This window comes from Macaca mulatta, chromosome 6, assembly GCF_049350105.2.
Source record: "Macaca mulatta isolate MMU2019108-1 chromosome 6, T2T-MMU8v2.0, whole genome shotgun sequence".
Lineage (NCBI taxonomy): Eukaryota > Metazoa > Chordata > Mammalia > Primates > Cercopithecidae > Macaca > Macaca mulatta.
In genome coordinates this window covers 166,325,204-166,343,087 of record NC_133411.1, presented here as the reverse complement: position 1 = coordinate 166,343,087, position 17,884 = coordinate 166,325,204, and the positions used below count along the sequence as shown (strand labels likewise).

At 48.1% G+C, this 17,884-nt stretch overlaps 1 protein-coding gene across 1 annotated transcript; it reads right to left on the bottom strand.

The window, feature by feature from the left end:
- Positions 1-2,034: 2,034 nt before the first annotated feature.
- NIPAL4 (NIPA like domain containing 4) lies at positions 2,035-17,425 on the bottom strand. Its single transcript, XM_015141320.3, has 6 exons — positions 17,267-17,425; positions 14,274-14,513; positions 9,901-9,957; positions 8,218-8,308; positions 5,240-5,400; positions 2,035-4,421 (listed from the first exon to the last, which is right to left on the bottom strand). Exons 1-6 carry the CDS (start codon positions 17,301-17,303, stop codon positions 3,793-3,795), a joined length of 1,215 nt encoding a protein of 404 aa, XP_014996806.1. The 5' UTR covers positions 17,304-17,425; the 3' UTR covers positions 2,035-3,792.
- Between the last annotated feature and the right edge of the window lie 459 nt (positions 17,426-17,884).

Below are 17,884 nucleotides of genomic sequence, written 5' to 3'. Positions count from 1 at the left end.
TACAGTCGGCCCTCCCTATCTGTGGGTTTCAAATCCATGGATTCAACCAACAGCAGATTGAAATGTTTGGAAAAAAAAAAAAAGTACAACTATAAAAAGTAATACAATTTTAAAATACAGTATAACAATGAGTTACACAGTGTTTACATTGTATTAGGTATTATAAAAATCTGGAGATGATTTAAAGTCTATGGGAGGATATAGTAGGTTATATGCAAATACTATACCATTTTATATAAGGGATTTGGCCGTCCTTAGATTTCGTTATCCATGAGGGTCCGGGAACCAATCTCCTGCAGATACCAAGGAACAGCTGTATTTAACATATGTGCGCCACTGCATGCGATTTACAAATAAGGATTATCTCATTTAATCTTCACAAAAACGCTGAGAGGGGCTTCTTGCTCTCTGATTATACTTTTTTTTGTTTGTTTGTTTTTAAAGATGGAGTCTCTCTCTGTCACCCAGGCTGGGGTGCAGTGGCATGATCTTAGCTCACTGCAGCCTCCACCTCCCAGGCTCAAGCAATTCTCGTGCCTCAGCCTCCCGTGTAGCTGGGATTACAGGTGCCCACCACCATACCTGTCTAATTTTCACATTTTTAGTAGAGATGACCTCATGTGATCCATCCGCCTCAGCCTCCTGAAGTGTTGGGATTACAGGCGTGAGCCACCGCGACAAGCCTGATTATACTTTTCTAACCTCTCGTGGTTATGAGGTTGCCTATGGACCCTAAAGAAATGTAAACACAAATGCTTTCACTACTAACATGCCTGCTCATGAAATTGCTTCCTACTCACACATCCCTCCCTGGTTAAGAGGCCACTCTTTCCCTGCTGTCAGCCAGACTCTGGGGTGATGCTCATGTGTTGGTCACTAGCATAATGGAGAAAGCCTGGTTGGACAGACCCTGGTTAAAGTCCTGACTCTGCTTTCTACTCAGTAGATGAGTGGGCCTGGATAAGTTCCAGATTTCTGAGTCTCTTTTCACTATACAAATGGGAGTAATATACCTACCTCAAAAGTGTTGTGATCATCAATGAAGTCCTGTATGTGAAAGCCCCCAACAGCGCCTGTCACAGGCTGTGTGCTGAGACACTGCTGACTATATCAGTTTACAGTTGCTTTGCTTAACATGCAGGGTTCTATTGGGATCTCCCTTGCATTGAGTGCTGGTCCCAGGAGAATTTGGGCAAGGAAAGATTGTGATATTGTTCCTTCAATCTTGTTTTTTTTTTAGTGCCTATGATGTACTAGGCACTGAGGATAAGCAGTAAATCAAAGCCAACTCTCATGAAGCTTGTATCCAGATGGGGAAAGAGCACAGATCACAAGAAAATAAATGAATAAAGTAGTAGCAGATTATGTACCAGGCACAGTGGCTCAGGCCTAAAATCTCATCATTTTGGGAGGCCAAGGTGGGAAGATCACTTTAGGAAAGGAGTTTTGAGACCAGCTTGGGTAACACAGCAAGGCCTCAACTTTACCAAATCTGAGCCTGGGCGTTTGAAGCTGCAGTGAGCTAGGATCACACCACTGCACGCCAGCCTGGGGGACACAGTCAGACTCTGTCTCAAAACACAAAAAACCAAAACAAATTATACAATTGGGAGCAAGGTTAGTCTTGGAGAGATGCATGATGCCTGGTGGTTAAACCAGATATCGGCTCTGCTCTTCCTGGCTGTGTGACCTTGGGCAATTATTTAACCTCTTTGAGTTCCTCTCCTCATCTATAAATGGGAATAAAAACATATCCAACTTGAGGATTTGTGAGGAGTTAAAGAGAGAATTCACAGGAAGCACCTACTATGCCTGGTGCCTGGTAAGGGCTCAGGTGTTAACTAGGGATGAGTTGTCTTCAACTGACTCCATTTCAAAAACTATCTTTCCCACTCTACCAAGGGTGTTAACTATCAAAGACATGGTAGGGGCTTTATTGGCAGTCACATTCATTCAGAGATTGGAGACTGTCCTTCCAGCACTGGAAAAACCAGTTTCATCACTCCATGCTCAAGGAAGGTCAAGACACAAGTATCAAGTAAATATAATCTGAAATCTTTATTCTTGATCCTGCAGACCACACTCTTAGGGCCCTCAGTTTACTGCCATTCTCAAGATCCAAGTTGTTGCATTGCTTTTAATTACAGACGGAAATCCACATTCATCAAAAACTGGGGATTTGAGGCTGAAGAGTCAGGAGCCAGTCTGCTGGTCAGCCAAACCTTGGAGCTCCAAGGCCAGCAGGAATTTACCTGGGCTTGGCCCACTTAGGGCACAGGATAGAAACACAGAGTGCAGGTAGAGTCACACAGGGGAGGCCCTGCACCAACCTCGGGGCTGAGGATCAAAGTCTTCCCTCTTTTCAGATATACCAGCCCACTAATTTCCCTTTCTAATGGTTATTCTCCAACCCCTGCACTCTTGCAGCCAGAAAAGAGATGGGAAGGGAGGGAATAGTAATTATCTCTCTCTCCAGCTGCTCTGTTTTTTTTTGTATGCCTCCGGCCAAATGTGAAGGGACCAGAGGTACTCCCCATAGCAGGTGGTGTTGGAACAGTCAGGGCATGCTACTTCCCCGTGTGGCAGCTCACCAGTGGAGTGGGGGACTCGGTGGCAATCTGGTCAGCAGCTAGAATGCATCCCATGCCAAGTCTGCACCTCCACTTGGACATTGAGATTCACAGCTGATCCCACTGTCTAAGCTTTTAAGGCTGCAGCCCAGAAATTACCCCTGAGTTCTTTTCTCCTAAGTTCCTGGATGAGCACCAGAGTCAACAAAAAAGCCCCTAGTATCCAGACAGCCTGGGACTGTCTTCTGCCACATCCCAACTTTGCTCCTCATCCTCTTCCCACCTCCCCAGATCATAAGTTGGTTGACTCCTTGAGGAATAGAAAAGTACATTCTGCCAAATTCTAGCTTGGCAGCCAGGCCGCTTTGAAGCAGTGAATTTGCTGTTCTTTTTTCAGAGTAAGACAAAATGAAAACACTGGGTTTGGCCACCAGAGTTTGGCTGTGGTTCTGTTATTGTTTTGTTTCCAGTTCTGCGATTACTGCCTTTATGTCTCAGTGACTGACTCCTTAGGATGTAAGTAGAGGGGGAAGGGGTGATGGTGGGATGGACTGGGTGGATACCGAGGTGCTGACTGCCAGGCTGGAGTGCTCGGGGAATGAGCTGGTTGACATTTTTCCCTGAGACATCAAGTGGCTTTCACAGTAAGAAGGTCAGCTGAGGCCTTGCTTCTGCCTCCAAAGAGGAAGTGACAAGAGCAACAGGATATTTTACATTGGTTATATCCCTGTCAGCTCTGGATAGGGAGGCATGGCCACTCGCCCTTTGGGCCTCTGGGAGCCAGCTCTATGTCATCCTTGGGCTAAACAACAACAACAACAACGGAGATTCCATCTCAGGAGGAGAATTGGTGTAAAGGAACTCCCAATGACCAATATCTCAGGGAAGTCCTTGGACTGTGCTACATTCAATGGGTCAGATTCCACCTTCTTCCCAATGGCATAGAGATGGCACCGAAAGAATGAATGAGAAGGGAGGTCCAGGGGACCTGCAGGCACTGATGTAAACTTGGGTATTTGGTCACTGAGTCTGTTTCCAGGAAGTTCTGCCACCACTGCTATTAGAGATGTTTCTCCTGGAAACAGTGATGAGGTATAAATGAACTTCTCAAGAAAAGAGAGCCCATTGGTAACAGTTGCACTGGAAAATAACCAGGTGGTTTTGAAATTGAGAGGTCAGGCTGTACCACTGGGCTCATCCTCTCACTCACATATTCCAAGCTTCAAGAATGGATTATAAATACTTTGGGTTTCTCTTCTGGCGATGAGGTGCTGGCGAGTTCTATATTGTCCACAAGGACGTTCTTGTCTTCCAGTCTAATGACAGTGGGTTCTGGGGCGGGAGAAGGGGGTGGGTTTTTGTGCATGTGGGGCAAGCTGGCGCAGCTGATGTCCAGGTCTTTGAAAGCATGCAGCATGAACACGCCCAGGATGATGGTGACAAAGCCCGAGAGGGTGCCCGCAATATCCACAGCAGACATGCTGTACCACTCCTTGAAGAGGATGATGGACGAGGTAACGACCACTGTGGTGAAGAACACGTAGTAGATGGGGAACACCAGGGAGGTGTTGAAAATGTCCAGTGCCCTGTTGAGGAAGTTGACCTGAGTGCTGAGGGACAGTGCCAGGATGAGGGACAGGATGTAGGGGAGCGGATGCCTGACAACTGGCAGCCCCTGGAAGAAGTTCTTGATGGTGATGCCCAGCCCCTTGACAGCAGCCACGGAGAAGGCCCCGATCACAGAGCAGATGATGATGTAGATGAGAATATTCCTTTGCCCGTAACGTGGGGCGATGACAAAGATGAGGATGAGGCATGACACCAGCAGAAGCACAGCAAACACGATGAACCCTTTGGGAGGAGAGGGAGAAGGATCACCCAGCTGTGGAGGGTGCAGGCAGTGTCTAGGGCCCAGACTCATGGCAGTGGGAGGTAGCATTAAGATCGTGGGCTCTAGAGTCAGACAAACACGGGTTCCAGTCCCAGCTTCATGACTTTCTAATAACTTGGTTAGGTTGTTAAACCCCCAAGAACTCAGTTTCCCCATTTGTAAAAGAGAACCAAGAATAGGATCATCCTCATAAAGCTGTTTTGTGGGATTCAGTGAGATAATGTATATAAAGCATTCATAACAGTGCCTGGCACATAATAAACACTTATTAATGGTACCCATACATACCAGGCCTGGAAGCCTTTAAGCTAGCCTCGCTAACAAGTACCAGCCCATTAACGTTTCTTCTTTAGCTTGCCTTCTCCTCTAGGTGGCAGCACCTGAGATGGTCAGAACCCAATCTGAATTTTGTTTGTTTGTTTGAGACGGAGTCTCCCTCTGTCACCCAGGCTGGTGTACAGTGGCACCATCTCAGTTCACTGCAGCTCCACCTCCCAGATTCATGCCATTCTCCTGCCTCAGCCTCTAAGTAGCTGGGACTACAGGCACCTGCCACCACGCCTGGCTAATTTTTTGTATTTTTAGTAGAGACGGGGTTTCACTGTGTTAGCTAGGATGGTCTCGATCTCCTGACCTCGTGATCCGCCCGCCTCGGCCTCCCAAAGTGCTGGGATTACAGGCTTGAGCCACCGCGCCCGGCCCAATGTGACCTTTTATGGGGCAGAGGGGGGCGTTCAACCTCCAGTATTTTCCTGCTCTTCGGGGACTTGGAGTCTACCTGTGTCTTTCATCTTGGAAGCCATCTCCATGATGGTGGTGACCTTCTCTTCCTCAGGGGCATGTATCACCATCACCGTGCTGCCGGCCACACAGATCACGCAGCCCAGCTTCCCCAGCAGATTCAGACTCTCTCCCAGGAAATATGAGGAGAGGATGGCACTGCACATGGAAATGGGAGAAGGGGATTAGAGCAGATATGCCTGTCCCAGAGTCCCAAAGAAAAATGGGGCCTGAGCAAGCACTCCCAGAGAACAACAGATCAGAACTCACTGCTCTCTCACGTGGAAGTTTTTCTTCCAAAAAAACTTATGTTACCATGGGCAAGTCATGTGACCACCCTAAGCCTCATTGTCCCTGTCTGCAAAATGGGGATGCTAATAATATCCAGGGGGGGCATTGTTCTCAGGAACTAAATGAGATAATGCACAGAAAATGCACAGTATAGAGCTGGCACCAAAGAATAAACACAGCTGTCACATACGGAGGGCTCAGTATGTGCTGAACATTCTGAATGCATCCCGCATATTAACTCATTTAATCCTCACAGCATCCCTAGCTGAGGCCAAGAGAGGTTAAGCAACTTGGCCAGGGTCACCAGGTTCTAAGAGACCAGGCCAGAATTCTAACCCAGGCAGTCTAATTCAGAGTCAGAGGGCTTAACTGCTATGCCACGTTGCCACTCAAGTAAACACTCATCAAATGTCTGATAGTTTTAAAAATAATTGATACGAAATATCTGTGCTTCCCACCACCCTCAGTTCTCCTGGGGGGGGGGCAAAAAATGTTTTATATAGAAACTCATTTCTGGGAGTGTTAGAATGTTTGCTGGAGGAATAGAAATGCAGGTGAATTTCTACCATTTTAGAGACTGAAAGTATTCCCAAACAGAAGAGTTGGAAGAACACTTCGAAATGCTCTTGTCACACTGCCTGCCCAATGGACACATCCTCTCTTAGCACTGCCAACAGATGGCTCTCAGCTTTGGCTTATAGATACCTCTGGTGGCAGAGAGCCCACCCCTTCACAAGCCAAATGAGGCTGTTGTAGATTTGCTCTAATCATTTACCAAAAATATGCCTCCTGGTAATTTCTATTTTTTGCTCCATCTCTGCTCCTCGGGTCATCCATAACAAATCTATTATTTCTTTCATTTGTATAAGCCAATATAAACAACTTCAGTGACAATCACAGGTACCATATCTTAGGCATTTATTACCTACTATGTATGGTGCTAGGAACTTCCTGTCTACCTCACTAGCATCTCACAATTCTTTGCAAAGTGAAATATACTATCTCCAGTTGATAGATGAGAAGACTGAATCTCAAAGAAGTTAAAATGACTTGGCAAGTTCAAATGACTAGCAAGTAGTGGAACCAGGAATTGAGCTCGAGTCCTTTCTAATTATAAAGTTCATGGGTTTTCTTCTATGCCTCATTGAAGAGGATCTTGTGACTTCCCTGAGTCTTCAATTTCTGGGCAAATTATCTCCAGTTCCTTGTCGCGCCGTGGTGACGTGATTTCCATTCCCCTCACATCCTTGAGCCGAGCCAGCAGAGGCGAGAAAGTAAGGGAAAAAAATCACGGGCAAGCCTCATGATCTCAGGGGCATGCTTCTGTCTCTTCACAAAGGTGGCATTTGTTTAGGGTAAAACCTATTGGCTGTCTCGGGACACAATTAGCCTCAAAAATCCTGCTTCAAGTTGTCAGGGGAGAGGAGATTGATGTCTAAGCTCTCTTGTCTGTCTTCCATCTTTCCTCTGAAACTACCAAATACATTTTGGCCACAATGTCCCATTCAAGAGATTATTCATGCAGGCAGGGGTCACACACAAGGATTTCATGGCTCTCCCAGCTTCCCCGGAGTAGGAATTTGCAAACTAATCAGATATGCAATTATAGTATCACAGCTACATCAGCTATGTTAGGCCAGTTACACAGCATGAGTCAGGCCAGTTGTACTATTTGGTTTTTGAGTGTGCAAATGTTGCAAAATTTTCATCAAGACGGTAAAACAAATGATGGGTACTGGGTGTGGTGTGCTAGGATTTACCAGTGTTCCAAGGTTAGGCCAAGGTTAGTCTCCTTCAAATGAGGCTCCAGGACCCCCACAGAGGAGCTGGCTCTGTGTTTGTAGCTCAGGGGGCAGCGGGAAGCACAGACGTTTAGTATCAATTATTTTTAAAACTATCAAACATTTGTTGAGTGTTTACTTGAGAGGCAACGTGACACAGCAATTAAGTCCACTGACTTTCGAATTAAGACTGCCTGGGTTAGAATCCTGCCTGACCTCTTAGAACCTGGTGACTTTGGCCAAGTTGCTTAACCTCTGTTGGGCTCAACTAGGGATGCTATGAGGATTAAATGAGTTAATACGCAGGATACATTAAGAATGTTTAGCACATACTAAGCCCTCACTATGTGACAGCCGTGGTTATTGTTTGGTACCAGCTCTGTACTGTGCATTTTCTGTGCATTATCTCATTCAATCCTCAGAACAATGCCTCCAGTAGGTATTATTGGCATCCTCATTTTGCAGATGGGAAAAATGAGGCTTTGAGTGACTAAGTGGCTTACATGACTTGCCTATGGTAACAAAACTACTAAGTGGCAGAGCGAGGATTAGAACTAAGGCAGCGTTAATCCGGAGCACATGCTCTTAACTTGTATGCTGCATCTATCGAGGCACCAAAATACTGGTATGCACCGTTCAGCCTGTTGATGGTGGAAGCCCTTCCAACTGGTTTGGGCTTGGCCTGCCTCTCTATGACCCAGTCAGTCAAGGGGATGCTCGGGCAAGTGGCAGCAAACATTCCCAGGGTCTATAGCTCTGAACTATAGCACACTGCCTCTTTCTGGAGGCTGAGACCAACCCAGGTCCCTGATTGCCAACTGGCAGTCAATCCCACTTGGCATTCCAGGCCTCAACAAACTGAAAACGGAACAGAATAAGAGAGGGCTAGAGAGGGGACAATAACCTTATGAGGACACTCAGTGCTCCCAGAGGCGTGACGACTGTTGCAGGTGCAAATGCATAGGCTCCAAAGTTGGCAACTTCTCCAGCAGCCACTAGGAAATGAAGAGAGAAAAGAGGCTAGCATGGCGCAGAAGCACCATCTCCGTCCCAGATGAATCATTCCGTGTGCAATCAGCTGGAGAATCCCCAGACCAGCATTCCTTAAAATCCTGATCCGTACGCTCTCTCTCTGGAGAGTCTGATCAAACGTCAGTCCCAATCTATCCAGATCGGATCCTTCCATTTTAAAGATGGTGAAGCTAAGGCCCCGAGCCTAAGGTCACATGACATGCTTATGGGGTAGAAGCCCTCTTGTTCTTTAGGCCTCGTGGCTTCTAGTCCAGGCACAAATTTGTCTCAGGGACTGCTAGTATTTTGCACTAGATCTTTAATTTAAATTCTAGGAAGTGTTAATTATCAAAGGAAGAAACAGTTACAATGATTGATACTCCAGGTACCAATTGGTCCATGGACCCCTCTTTTCCAGGGGAACTGTGAAGAGTCTAGAACTACAAGCAGGTGATTAGAAAAATCTGACATTCCTGGCTGGGGGTGGTGGCTCATGCCTGTAATCCCAGCGCTTTTGGAGGCTGAGGCGGGTGGATGACCTGAGGTTGGGAGTTCGAGACCAGCCTGACCAACATGGAGAAACCTCCAGCTCTACTAAAAGTACAAAAAAAAAAAAAAAAAAAAATTAGCCGGGCATGGTGGCGCATGCCTGTAATCCCAGCTACTCGAGAGGCTGAGGTAGGAGAATCACTTGAACCCGGAGGTGGAGGTTGTGGTGAGCCGAGATCGTGCCATTGCACTCCAGCCTGGGCAACAAAAGTGAAACTCCATCTCAAAAAGAAAAAAGAAAAGAAAAGAAAAGAAAAGAAAAATCTGACATTCCCAAGGGGGCAAGTCTTTTCTCTCCATCCGAGTTTTCCAATTTGTAAACTCCTGAGTTAATATACAGGATAACACTTAGAAAGTTTAGCACATAGTAAGCCCTCAATATGTGATAGCTGTGGTTATCAAAAAAGTGTCTTTTCCATCTCTCTGCTGATAGACAACGACCTGGTCTCCCCTTTAAAAGGAGATCGTCACTGGGATAGCTCTGGCTGAGACGGGGATCAAAACTTGATGTAGGGGGATTATGAATAGAAACCTGGTTAATTTTCCACCTAAAAGAGTCAGGGTTTGATAGCAGGAGAGGATGGGTGGAAAGTGGGGGAAATGTGTGAGTATACAAATTTGGGCAAACTTTAAGTAACGGACCAGCTATGTTATAAGTGGGCCAACACATTAACTGCCTGTGGACTGGGGGAAGTTGGCCTAGGAGTTCCAGCTTCTACCATGTAAAAGTCAAGAGTCCACTACCAACAGAGCTATGGAGCTATGTTGAAAGGGAAGTTGAGAAAATACACCTTCATTGTTGCCAGCTGTGTGCAGACCTCTCTGGGAGTAGACGCTTCATGGATGAAGACTGGCTTTGAGGGTAAGATGTTCTCCCTGCAAGGGTTGTCAAGGTTTTCCCCTGGGAATCTGGGCCTCAGATGGACACTTGCCATACTAGAGACAAAAACGTCCCACCCACCCCTCCCTTTGTCTCTGGCCCTGCTATCAATAGGCCACTGTTATTAGTAGCAAACAACCCACTTACTGGTGAGAAATCCAGCCCACCACATTGTATCTTTCAGGTAGCCGAAGCCTCCGTCCACTGTGGAGGGAATGGACACAAAGTTAGGATGGAACTTGGCCACACTTTCTCAGGCACCTTTCCTAACTCTCTGCTCACTCCCCGGCCTCCTTGAGGCTTGGTTCTGGGCCTTCTCCTGGGTGGGTTAATTTGTTCCTAAAGTTTTAAATACCATCTATATCTGGTGCCTCTGTATCTGTAGCCTGGACCTTCCTTCTGAGTCCAGGTGTATATCCAACTGCTTACTTCACATCTCCTCTTGGATTTCTCACAGGCGTCTCAATCTCTGTCCTAAGTGGAGCTCTTGGTTTGAAATGTTCCCCACCCACCTGCCGAATGAAACACAGTAAGTGGCACTCTCATTTATCCGGTTGCTTAAGCCAGAAACCAGGGAACTGCTCTTTGACTCTTCTCTCTCTCCTTCTGCAACTGGTAACTCTGTCTCCAAAAAGCATCTCGCATGTGTCCACTCCACTGCCACCCGCTACACCAAGGCAGTGTCATCCCTGCTCCAGGTTGAGGCAACAGCCTCCTTCATAGTTACTCTAGTTCCACTCTTGACCCTTTAATAACCTATTTTTCTTTTCATGTTAACCAGTGGTCTTTTAAGAATGCAAATCAGGGGAGGCCGAGACGGGCAGATCACGAGGTCAGGAGATCGAGACCATCCTGGCTAACACGGCGAAACCCCGTCTCTACTAAAAAATACAAAAAAACTAGCTGGGCGAGGTGGTGGGCGTCTGTAGTCCCAGCTACTCGGGAGGCTGAGGCAGGAGAATGGCGTGAACCCGGGAGGCGGAGCTTGCAGTGAACCGAGATCCGGCCACTGCACTCCAGCCTGGGCGACAAAGCAAGACTTCGTCTCAAAAAAAAAAAAAAAAAAAAAAAAAGAATGCAAATCAGGGCCGAGCATGGTGGCTCACACCTGTAATCCCAGCACTTTGGGAGGCCAAGGCGGGCAGATCACAAGGTCAGGAGATCAAGACCATCCTGGCTAACACAGTGAAACCCCGTCTCTACTAAAAATACAAAAAAATTAGCCAGGCGTGGTGGCGGGTGCCTGTAGTCCCACCTACTCGGAGGCTGAGGCAGGAGAATGGCGTGAACCCAGGAGGCGGAGATTGCAGTGAGCCGAGATCGCGCCTCTGCACTCCAGCATGGGTGACAGAGTGAGACTATGCCTCAAAAAAAAAAAAAAAAAAAAAAAGAATGCGAATCGAATCAGCTTATGTCACTCCTCAACTTATGGCTAACCAATGGCTTCTGAGTGCTCTCAAGATAAAGACCAGAATCCTTAACAAGACCGTGCATAGTCTTGGCTCTGCTCACCTGTCCAAGCACATCTCCTGCCACTCTTCTCCTCTCTCTTAGCTCTCCAAAAACGATGAGCTCTTTTCTGCCTCGAGGCCTTTGCACATGCTTTCCCTGTGTCCAGAATACTCTTCCTACTAATATTTGCCTCAACTTACACTCACTTTACAGGTTGCTATGTGACTGTTGCTTCCCCTACGATGCCATTCCTGACTCCCTGATTTCTATTATTTCCTGTTGGAGTTCCCTGTCTCCCTGCCTCCCTCCATCCTTTCCTTCCTTCCTTTCTTCTTTCCTTTCTCTCTCTCTCCCTTCCCTCCCACCCTCCTCCCTCCTTTCTTCCTTACCTTTTTCCTTCACTCCCTCCCCCACTACAGGGTCTTGCTTGGTCGCCCAGGCTGGAGTGTGCAGTGGCACGATCATAACTAAATGAAGCCTCAAACTCCTGGGCTCAAGGGATCCTCCCACCTCAGCCTCCTGAGTAGCTGGGACTACAGTCATATGCCACCATGCCTGGCTAATTTAAAAAATTTTTCTGTACAGATGGGGTTGCACTATGTTGCCCAGACTGGTCTCAAACTCTTGGACTCAGATGATCCTGACACCTCAGCCTCCCAAAGTGCTGGGATTACAGGTGTGAGTGACTGCACCCAGCTGGGGTTCTCTTACTGCGCAGTTCTTCTCTTTCATTGCATTGTTGTTTATAATTTTAGTTGATCTTCTTATTTTATGACATTTCGCCCAGTAAAATGGAAGCTCTGCAAAGCCAGGAACTGTGTCTGCTTTGTTCAGGACCTGGCACATAGTCAATACTCAATAACATTAGCAACAAGGATGATGATAATGATGGATGATCATAGATGGGTTTGAGACAGTTTTGTACAAATCCAAAAATCTTATGTTGCTTTTTGGGAATGCCCACTTTTCTAAGGAAAAAGTTTCTTGTTTTCACCGGGTTCCTAAAAAGGTCAGAATTTCCCGTAAATGTTAACAACCCTGAGAGCATTCTACTCTAAGGGTTGAAATCACCGAAGATACTGAAATAGCAGATTGGAGAAAAAAACCTATTCCAGGGAAGCTGTCATTCTGAATGGTCGATGATACCTTCTCTGAGCACAAGCAGAAATTTTCCGGGCACTCTGGGAGTTCTCTGGCCTTTCGAACACTTGTCTAGAAGTGAAGGGTGGAATAGCAATGACCATTGTTCCCAGCTTCATCCCTGCACCTTACAGCTATTCATTTTGCAGCCCACATGGGCTCTAGACCTGTACTTCTAACTGTGGGAACCTCCCACTGAGATAACAGTAATACCAGTACTAGTGCTAGTGTTTGCACCAGTACCTCTAACTGTGGGGACCTCTGACTGAGATAATAGTAATGCCAATCCTAGTGCTACTCTGTGCTAGGTATGATTCTAACTATGTTGCATTTTCTTATAACCCTTCAGGCTGGTACTATTCTTATCTCCATTTTATAGATGAGGAAACTGAGGCATAGAAATGGATACTTTTCTAGCCCAGAATTAAATCACCAGGAATTGAGGAACCAGAATTAGAACACTAATAGTCTGCTTCCAAAGTGCAACATCCCATAGAAACATTAAATTGAACATGTCCAAACCTGAATGCATCACCTTCCCATAAACCTGTTCCTCCTTCGATGCTCTTCATCTCAAGAAATAGCACCTTCATCTCCCCAGTTGCTCAAGTCAAAAGCATGAGTCATCCTTGACTTCTTCCTCCGCCCCCCCTTGCTTGAAGCCAACCTGTATCAAAGCTGGTAAGCTCTACCTTCAAAAACTAGTTCTGGAATCTGCCACTTGTCTCCATTCCCATTTCCATCTTCCGGGCCCAAGTTCTGTCCTTTCACTCACCTACTTGGCCTCCCAGGCTCCAGGCTTGTCCCCTAATCCATTCTTCACCCAGCAACCAGGGATCTTTTCAAATTGCAAATTAGTCTGTGTCACTCCCCTGCCTAAAACCTTTCAGTCACCTAACAATTGCACTTAAGCTCTGTGCTTCCGTTTACAAGACCCTTCATGAGCTGGCCCTTCGCTCACCATGCACCCCTCCTGCTCCTGCCATCCGGAATGACTTTCGATTTCTAATATCACTCAAGTTCTCTCACCACTGAGCCTTTGCACATATTATTCCTTCTGCCTGGAACACTGTCTCCCTCTTTCCCCTTTTACCTTGCTGTCTCCTCATCATCTAGGTCTCAGTTTAGAGATCACCTCTTCTAGAAAAACCTCCCCTAATCTCCTGAGTCTGGGCTTTACACACCCCTCCAAAATATTCCCCCATAGCAGGCTGTGTTTTCCCCATGATGGTACTTAACACATGATAAAACGACTGCCTACTGACTCATCTGTCTCTGCCACTTGACTGAAGGTTCCATGAGGACACTGAATCCCCGTGTCTAGTATTGTCCCTGGCATACAGCAGGCATGCGATAAATGGTGATTAAATGAATGAGTCCTTTTGCACAGGATTCCTTTTCTTAAGCACTGTTTCATGGAAAAACATCTTATGTCCCAAACAAGCAAATCCCTTGGGGTCAGAGACCTCACCATTTTCTGGCAGCCCAGAAGGGAGCTCAATTGGATGGCAAGTGAGGGCACACCAGTGTCTGACATTGCTCTCAGCAGAGGAGCTATTCCCATTTTGCAGAGAAACTGTGACTTGCCTGTGATGACGCTGGTAGGAAGTAAGACCAAGACCAGACCTGCAGTATCTGATTCTTGGTCCTGAGACTTGTCCCTTCCCTCCTCTAATAAAGACACCATGAAGGTCTCAGGAAATTGGATTCTAAAGGAAGTCCTCCTGCTGGATCTCTAAACTGAGACCTCCGGTTGGAGACCTTCCTTTTTAACCCTAAACCCTAACCCTGTTGGCAGGTGGGATTCCAGACAGGGTTGACAATGAGCCTTTTGTATCTCGCCGAGGCCATCCTCTTAGACTGCAGCCCTGGCCCCTGTGAGGGTTCAGCTGCCCTGTGCCCCATCCTCTCCTGGCCCAGGGACCTACCAGCTCTCGTGGCTCCCGTGGCCACGAGTCGCAGGAGGCCTTTCTTCTTGAGGATGACGCTGCTGCCGATGAGGAAGCTGGACAGGAAGGCCAGGCCCAGGCCGATGTAGAAGCCATAGTTCTGCCGGATCCTTTCCTGCCAGCTGTGAAAGGTGGCATTGCTGGGCACCTCAGGGCTGAGGTCACCGACAATCTGGCACAGGACTTCTTGGGAGGAGCAGTAGAGGTGGAGCAGGGAACCTGGATGGGAAGACCATGGTGAGAGAGTCACACTGGGGACATTTGCACACTTTTAAAATATTGGAATTGGCCACTGTTTCAAATCCTGTGCTTCTGCTACTGCAGCGCTATACCCATATACTGTGCCTCCATCCAAAAATAATAATGTTCAGTGAGTGCTCACTCTAGCTAGGGGCTTTCTTTGCATGACCAGAACAGATTTGTACCACCACACGCCAGATACAAACCTGGGCACAGGGGCAGACCCTCAGTCAGAAGAAGTACACAAGTTCAATGAAACTGCAAAAAATAGCCAATAATTCTCCAGTGCTACCACTCACATGGTCCTCTGCTCTGGGGTTTTCCAGGAGGGTCTCTAGTGACCACTTGGAAACAGGCACAACAATCATTTCTAGGCTTTTATTTGAAGAAACCAAAGCTCTGATAAGTTTAGAAACCTGCCCAAAGCCAAAACATGGGTACTAAGTAGTGAAGCCAGTGTCAGATTCTAAGCTTATCTGATGCCAAAGCCCATGCTCTTAACCACCACACACACCTCAATAAAGCAGGTAGCATCTGGCCTCCTAAGAAGCTTTTCGTTTGTTTGTTTTTGTTTTTTGGGTAGAGATGGGGGGTCTCGCTGTGTTGCCCAGGGTGATCTTGACCTCCTAGCCTCAAGCTATCCTCCTGCCTCAGCCTCCCAAAGCACTGGGATTATAGATGTGAGCCCCTAAGAGATATTTTAAAATAGAAAACGTTTAAAAATTGGGAGATTTTCCATGAAAATTCAGGTGTGAGGCTACGGTGAAAAATCAGGTCTGCTCACCATATTGCGCCCTCTTCTAAGGCAACCACTGGCTGCAGCTGGGCAGTGTTGCCCCCTAAAACAGGACATACTTTCTGCAGTTCCCCAAGAGTCTTATCTGACTCCTTTCAGTAATTTCTGGCATGTGCTTGGCCTTTGTAGGCATCTGAGTTTGTGACCTCTGGAGGTAGCCTTTTACAAGCTGTGTGCCACCAAGGCCCAGGTCCCTAGGCCAAGGATGTAAGCCTCAACCAAGTGTCCCTCCCACCAACCTAGAACTCCCAGCCAGTGCCTGGAAGGGCCCCCAAGTCCATGGTCAAGCAGCTCTGGCTCTGGCACATCTGCAGTGCAGAGTGGCATCTTGGTGGAACAGACTAAGGGCAATGTTGACCTTTCTTCCATGACACAGACTCCTGAATAACAGAGCTTGAAGAGCCCTTAGAAAGCAGCCTAAATTCTTATTTTCAGCTGGGGAAACTGAGAAGGGGAAGGGCTTGCTGAGGTCACCCCAACATCTGGTGAAAGATCTGGATCCAGCACCCACTAGGGCACATTCATGTGTCTTTTGCAGTGTGAGATTTCTCTTTCCAAAACCCATGTCACAATCAAGGGAAGATGAGACAAGAGGCATCTCAGTCCCTAATCAGACTTGTTCTGCGCCGCTCATTCCTGTTTCTCCAGCTCAGGCTTCCTTGCCCAAGAGCTGAATCTGGGGAGTTCCCTGAGCCCAGGAAATGAGCCAGAGCCTGGGATGACATAGGCTAGGGGAGGTGACTCCTGAGAGGAAGACCAAACTCATCCCCACGCCCTTCCCCTGCTCCCTGAAGATGCACCTCTAGCAGGTGGAGCCAAATAACCCTCTGTGGATGGACTTGGCTATCACAGTAAAGCCTGCAGCACCCAAGGGCTCAGCACCCTCCATTGAGTCAAGTTCTTCCACTGCAGTGAAAAGTAAAAGACAGAGGGCTGATGGCCAAAGTAATCCAATTCTGAGCATAGGCCAGATGATTCCTATCATCCCTTCCGGAATATGCTAGGACTGGGGAACACATTCTGGCCCAGAGAAAAGGTGAGGCTGAAAATGGCCCGCCTTGTTCAGGAAACCAAAGTCAGACACCTAACGGGCTGGCTTTGAAAGCTTCACGGTAGAAGGGAAGAGGTTAGAGGAACAGGGACACCTCACAGCCTGCAGTTCCAAGACAAGGTGGGAAAGTGGAGCCGCACCAAGGAAGGAGTCAAGGTTTTACCGTCCACCAGCCCTGGATCTATATTCCATTTCCTTACCGTATTACCTTGAGCAAATTATTAACTGTTCAGAACCTCAGTTTCTGGATCTTTAGAATGGGGATAGCAAGATAGTAAAAGAATAATATCTACCTACCTTCTAGAGGATTCAGGGAGATAATGCAGGCAAAGGGCCTAGTCCACTACCTGCTTTATGATCAGAACGCAATAGGAAGCCAACGAGCTTTCTTTACCCCTTCCTGTGGTTCTTTCTCTTTCTTTTCCAAAGACAAGACCGTCCTGTGGTAGTCCTCCCATTGACCCAAACAGAAAGCCCAACTGCTCAGGTACTAAAACCTGAAGCAACTATACATTAAAAGCAACTGTACATTAAAAGCAACTATACATTAAAAGCACAACAGTATATTAAAAGCACAGAATCCCCCACCCCCAACTCTCAGAGTGTCTGCTGTCGACAAAATACCGGTCCCAACTAACCCCCCATCTCAACCCAGGGACATCCTTTCCCTCCCTGCCTCCTCTCAGCTACCCCAGCTGCGAAGATGAAAATGAAGTCTCAGCCAGAACCCTGATCTTCAAAGCTGGGTGGGAGCCACCTCGTGCTGGCCCTGCCCCTCCCCAGCTCTGGCCCCCTTGGGAGGAGAGGATGCGAGGGAGAGGGGTGGCAAGGAGGGGAGGGCGGGAAGCGCGGAGCCCGCCTGGTCCCCAGCCCTGCCGTACGCACCGTTCTCGCAGCTGGCGTTGCTGACCCGCAGCTCCATGGGGCCCAGGGCACATGAACCGACGCGCGGGCGGACGGCGCCCGGCGCCCGGCGCCCGGGCTCCCCAGCTCCGGAGCAGGTGGCCGCGACTTGTCTCCCGCTTGGATCGCGCGCTAGAAGCCGCCGGGGGTCCGGACCCAGGGGTGAGGAGAGTGACGCCTCCCAGAAGGGGAGGGTCCTCGGGGAGGAGTCACCCGGCGTCTTGGGCAACTCCGGGGGAAGGGGGCCCAGGGCTCGGGCCGCCCGCAGAGGGGCGCCTGCCTTCTCTGGGTGAGGACGCTGCCGGGCTCCCAGCTCTGGAGTCACCGCCCGGTGCCAGGGGCAAGAGGTGAGGGGGCGGGTTCCCCGGCACCACCCCTCCGATGCCTGAACCGGTGCCCAGCTCCATCCCCAGTGAAAGAGTACAGGGGCCCTGGATGGCTGGAGAAGGGGCAACTTTCCTGCCGAGGTGGAAGTGGCAACATAGGGGTTGGAAGTGGGTACTGCTGCCAATTGGGAACCTGGGTTCCTTCTTTTCCTTCCTTCTTGCCCTCCCACCCTCCCACTCTCCCTCCTCTCCTCCACCTTTCCTCCCTTCCTCC